This window comes from Ictalurus furcatus, chromosome 23 (assembly GCF_023375685.1).
Source record: "Ictalurus furcatus strain D&B chromosome 23, Billie_1.0, whole genome shotgun sequence".
NCBI classification, from domain to species: Eukaryota; Metazoa; Chordata; class Actinopteri; order Siluriformes; family Ictaluridae; genus Ictalurus; species Ictalurus furcatus.
Genome location: NC_071277.1, coordinates 18,783,824 through 18,789,823, shown reverse-complemented (window position 1 = coordinate 18,789,823; position 6,000 = coordinate 18,783,824). Strand labels below are relative to the sequence as shown.

The 6,000-nt window shown below is 44.7% G+C and overlaps 1 protein-coding gene across 1 annotated transcript in view; it reads right to left on the bottom strand.

The window, feature by feature from the left end:
* csmd3a (CUB and Sushi multiple domains 3a) overlaps positions 1-6,000 on the bottom strand; it is a 345,806-nt gene that overhangs the window by 149,155 nt on the left and 190,651 nt on the right. The window contains exons 11-15 of the mRNA XM_053610949.1: positions 5,673-5,794; positions 3,520-3,623; positions 2,816-2,928; positions 2,529-2,711; positions 66-377 (exon numbers count right to left, since the gene is read on the bottom strand). Of these exons, the coding sequence (XP_053466924.1) occupies positions 66-377; positions 2,529-2,711; positions 2,816-2,928; positions 3,520-3,623; positions 5,673-5,794 (834 nt within the window). The remainder of the gene's footprint in view (positions 1-65; positions 378-2,528; positions 2,712-2,815; positions 2,929-3,519; positions 3,624-5,672; positions 5,795-6,000) is intronic.

Sequence of the window (6,000 nt, the reverse complement as noted above, 5' to 3'; positions counted from 1 at the left end):
ATTTAAGGATAATGCCGGAGTTTCGTTTCGGTCCTAGAATGAAGTGACTGTACAGCTTCACTCACTGCTATAGGAGATGTTGAAGCCACGGCCGGACATGGAGTGGTCAGCCTGGAACTCCAGCTGCAGGACGTTGGAGTTGCTGGTGAGGTGTGACGGCACCTCGGCGCCCGTGAAGCGGCCCAGCAGCTCGCCGTCCCGCACCGTCAGGAAGTCGTAGGGTGGCTCCAGGTCGAAGTCGTTGAAGGTCAGCTGGATGCGGCTTCCCGGCTCGGCGATGATCAGCCACACGCAGTTCAAATTGTTGCCATAGCCTTCTGGGTAATCCGGGGACAGAACTGTCCCTGAGGCGGCCGTGAAGTTGGACAAACATGGGACTGAAGAACAGGATGGAAGGGATGACTCAGTAAAGTATATATATATATATATATATATATATATATATATATATAATACTTATATATTATATATATATATAAAGATTAAAAAAAATAACACTTCAGGTAGGCTTCAGGTCTGAGTTTTGAGAGAGGGGATCTCTTACAGGCCTTAGAGAAGTCAAAACTTGAAGTCAAGTTTCACTATTTGGTGATTCCACTGAATCTGCTAGGGTACAATACGATACGATTCATAAGGCAACGATTCAGTATTCGGTGATTCCACTGAATCTGCTAGGGTACAATACGATACGATTCATAAGGCAACGATTCAGTATTCGGTGATTCCACTGAATCTGCTAGGGTACAATACGATACGATTCATAAGGCAACGATTCAGTATTCGGTGATTCCACTGAATCTGCTAGGGTACAATACGATACGATTCATAAGGCAACGATTCAATATTCGGTGATTCCACTGAATCTGCTAGGGTACAATACGATACGATTCATAAGGCAACGATTCAATATTCGGTGATTCCACTGAATCTGCTAGGGTACAATACGATACGATTCATAAGGCAACGATTCAATATTCGGTGATTCCACTGAATCTGCTAGGGTACAATACGATACGATTCATAAGGCAACGATTCAATATTCGGTGATTCCACTGAATCTGCTAGGGTACAATACGATACGATTCATAAGGCAACGATTCAATATTCGGTGATTCCACTGAATCTGCTAGGGTACAAGCTATTAGTGGAGAGGAAAGGAAAGTGATGTAGCTAATTCAGAGATGGGGATTAAAAGGGGACCATGACAGAGAAGGGCCAATGGGGGAATTTCGCCAGGACACCGGATTTATACCCCTACTCTTTTACGATAGGTGTCCAGGGATTTTTAATGACCACAGAGAGACAGGACCTTGGTTGTTACAGTATAGTGTCCCCGTCACTATACTCCGGCATTAGGCCCCACATAGACCACCGGGTGAGCGCCCCCTGCTGGCCTCACTAATACCACTTCCAACAGCGACCTTAGTTTCTCCCATCCAGGTACTGGCCCGGCTCAACCCTCCTCACAAAGGCAACTGTTACGAGCAAATCACATTGCTAACCTTTTTACACAGTTTACCAACTTTATTTTAAAACGACAGATAATCTTTTACACGCCAGCTGCCTTTCCTTTTCAATAACAACCGATTGCTGCCTCGATTTCATTCGACAGTTGTCTTTTGCATTGATCCGAACCACGGCTGTTTGTGATGCGACGATGAAAGGTGATCGGTTTATCCGATTCCAATTCTTCGATCTGCGACGTACCGGACAGACATGAAAAGCACAGCTCGCCATGAAATCTGCAACTCTTCACTTTTCCAGACTCTACCTTTATAGGCACATTGTGTATTCAGGACAGCACACACTCGACTGCACTGCCACTGCTCATTTAGGAATAAAATACCGCTGTTTACGAGAGCATGTGGGAAATTTCTGAACGCCGCTTAGTTCAGCTGTGAGATAAGCTGCGAGGACCGAGAAGGAGGTATGCTCTTATCTCATTAGTCTGCTGCGATCCCGAGTTAGATGAGCGCCGAAGTCGGTCTCGTTTACCCAGAAAACCGTGAGTATCTCACACACGTGAGGGGTTGGACAGACTAGTCAAGTACTACGTTATCTAGTCGACTTTCATATCACTTTTGAAGAGTAGAGGTGTTCACAGGACTGCTTTTTTAATCAAGCTCGGGAAGGAATTATGACTAATCCCGACAATCTCGTTGTCCTGCAAGCTAAAATAAAATTTTCGCTCCAACGCTAGTGAGTCAAGGTATGAGTCAAGGGGAAAAAAAAAAACGCTGCCGTAGACATTGTATTCTCCATTCAAGGAAGGCCGGTCTTTGTGCAATAAAGAGAAAACATGACGGACATGAGCTTCCATGCTGCGCACACTCAGTTCCAGGATCAATCATTTCAGCAGCCATCTTTAATTCTTTGCTTCAAATACGTGGAAAAAAGACGACTCGTGGACTAGTCGACTACCTTCCTGAATTACAGCTCAGTCCCTAAGACAAAATCTCTCGAGAGCGATTCTACTATCGATGCGCTTTGCCATCCGGTATGTCCATCAAGCAGTGGGCGATACTTACAAATACAGATAGGGATGTTGGCTGACCACTGATTGTTATTCTGGCAGGAAATGGTTCTTTCGCCGATGAGCTCGAATCCGAACTGACATTCGAAGCGTAGCACGTTGCCGTTGGAGAAACCCGCTCCCTCGCGGAAACCGTACAAAGGGATGCCAGGGTCACCGCAGCTCTCCTTGTCAATTTCTGTTTAAAAAATAAATAAATAACCATTAATGAGTCATTGGCATGTGAGCCAACGAGCAGCATTTTCAAAGTGCTTTCGAATGACGCCGACGATGAGGACGGACCTTTGTAGTTGATTTTGAAGCCGATGGAGCCGACGCTCTCGTCCGACTGCAGATGGAGCCACATCTGATGGGTCATGCTGACAATCAGGTCAGGCACGAAGCTGCCAGTCAAACTGCAGAAACAGACAGAAAGAGAGTTCAAAAGTCCTTTTTATAAAGAGGATCACGAAACAGCCTGGGATACAAATGGAATACAACGCGAGATATAAACAAAGCCTTCCGCTGAAGGGGGGAAAATATATCTTCGTTTCATCCTATCATTATTGACAGCCGCTATTTTATCACCGGAATTAAGCAGATGGTTATACATAGCCAATTATTTGAAGTGCGCTTTATGTGCATTTGTTTTGGCAGGACGCGGGATTTTGTCCTTGTGGGAGATTCTGGCTTGGCGAAACGCCAGTAAAAGCAACGGTCAAGAAACAAAGGGCTGAGATACACAGCTGCATTGTGGGATACTTGCTTATCTCATACAACATTTCTGTCGAATTCTCGAGTCTGACAGTAGTGCAGCTAAAAAAAATCACAGGATTACACGGTATTCATGCGCACACACAGGGCAGTAGTGGGATTCAAACCCCTCGACCCTGGAGGTGCGAGGCAACAGTGCTAACCTCTGAGAGTTTCACGTGCAAACCTATTACGGTAAACGTCGGTTTCGGAATACTTCTCGAGAAATTAGGTAGCTAATAATCAGGACTTACACTTGGATGATGGTCCTGGAGTCTCCGACCTCTCCTCCGTCTCCGATCGTGAGCGTGTCATATCCAAGCTCCAAGTCGAACTCTTCGAAGTTGATCTGGATCACCTGGGAAGGCGGGGAACACGTCCGGTTACGTTCTCCTGCGGAAATGACCTCTCGTTTCGATTCTCAGCCTGACGGCCTTCGCATATGCTTTTCGTCCGGTTGAACTCCGATGAGCCATGCTTGCCAAATAAGAATGATTTACACACATAATAAGCACGCTAATTAAAGCTGGCAATTCGGTGGAACATATGTTATCGATAAATTAGACTTCATTTGCACGAGCGGCCTACGTGCAGTTCGCATCGCTACGATTAAAAAATACAGCGGATAAAAAGCACGGCATCGCGTGATTTACGGATTCCGCGCCGTCGCTTCATTTCAAAGCGTGCAAATCGGTAGGACGGATTCTCTTTCGCATAACTCTCGCGGAGGGTGCGTCGCCGAGGCGAACCGACGTGAACACCGCAGACGGACACCGTGGGATGGATTACAAACGCACCGCGCTAAGACCAAGAACATACATGCGACATCCACGACCGTGCTGATCCGAACACACGTCCACTATATGCGTGCTTAAAATCACTTCACGGCGCTAATGATGTCATAACGCATTTGTTCTGCCCGTGGCTTTCGTATTATGAGCGCCTGAGAACTGCAATAAAACTTAAACTCGGCAATTCCATCTGTCTAAGATAAATGAGGCAATATCGTCTCGCTGTGTCATTTAGGACCCATTTGCATCATACGGCACCACGGGGACGCAGATTTAACAGCAATTGAATATACAACTCAGCTATTTGGAAATAGTTAATGACGTGAAGCGAGAGAGACTTGTGGGGGAAAATGGATCAAATATGTGCACGCAGGTACACCGTCTCAGAGTCTGGGCTTCTTCAAATGTGCTTCGGTGGGAAATGTTCAGGAGAACGTGTCGATTTAGACATATATATATATTATTGAGCAATATAAAGTGAACTAGTGAACTGTATAAGAACATTTATCTACGAAAAGTAACACCTAAACAATTTCAATTAGATCATAAGAACAAAACAAGGGTTGGATGTAAACTGCATGCATTCTGCAGGCGCATTCTGGATTCTGATTGGTCAGAAGGCGTTCATTCCTTTTTTTTTTTAGGACTGCAGTTCTGATTGTAATGCGGTTGTATGTTTATGTTAAGGTGTTTCTATAGTAACAGCTCATTCACAGGGACATAAACCGATGATAAAAAAACCGTGTCATTGTCGATATGATGATGTTCTCTGTGAGAATACGTTTATTTAGTGTTTATGGAAGGAGTCTCCAGTGTCAGCGCTCCGTAAGCCGCGTCGTTTAAGCTTGATGAGACAGGGACCGTTTGTCTCTGCTATAACGTAAGTGAATTAACTCGCTTTTGGCGACGTTTCCGTAATAGAAACAGATCCAGCGTATGACGTCGTCGTTTAATAAATAAACGAAATTGTAAGTGTTAGCAAATTGCTGTTTCTTTAGAAGAGGAATAAAATACTTCAGGGCGCATCGAGTGTTTTACTCCTTCCTTAAATAATAACAAAAGGATGACACATGACATCTTAAACAGCACAGAGTACTTCCGTACTTAGCTACCTTTTTTTTTTTTTTTGCACAATCCTGCAATCTGTGTGTCGGCGCACGATAAATTTAAGGTTCCTATACGAATTCTCTTATGATCCTTTGCCGAATTGCACTTGAAATCAGGGAGAAACAGCTTCATTCTGATTACATGATCTCACATGTTTTTACCATGAACACGTTCACCAGCTGAATTCTTCCTGTTTAAGATCGTCGACTGTTTGGGAATGCTTTAACGAGGGGTTTTTTTTTTTTGTACCGTCATCCATCTCAAACGTCGGATGAAATGACCCATGGACTTTCACTATACTCCCCAAAACACTACAGTGCTCATAAACGTGGAACAATCAAGCCACTAATCAAGCCACTAAGTGTAAAGCCAGAGCATAATTATCCACAAAGCTGACGCATCATATATCAACTCGGAGTCAGTGTCCTTACGGGAGTGTGTGTGTGTGTGTGTGTGTGTGTGTGTGTGTGTGTGTTCAGGCTGAGGCGATCGCAGATGAAGTGCGTTACCTTATTTGGATTACTGGCGGTAATTATCCAAACACACTGCGAGTTGCTCTCATACTGGATGGGGAAATTGGGAGACGTAAAAGTGCCAGACGGGCCGTAGAGGTTCGACCCACACGTTTTCACTGTAGAAAAAAACAACAACAACAACAGCGAGATGGAACGTGTAAGTATGATGGGAGGTGGGGGGTTGTTTTTTTTGGCAAGAATGAACACGTGTATTAAGGGCTTGTGGTTCTTGCAAGGATCACACATGGCACAGTTTCGCTAAAAACCACTGAAGGGAAAATGTGAGAAAGATAACAAGCCTCGCGTCGCAGCCAAGCGTATT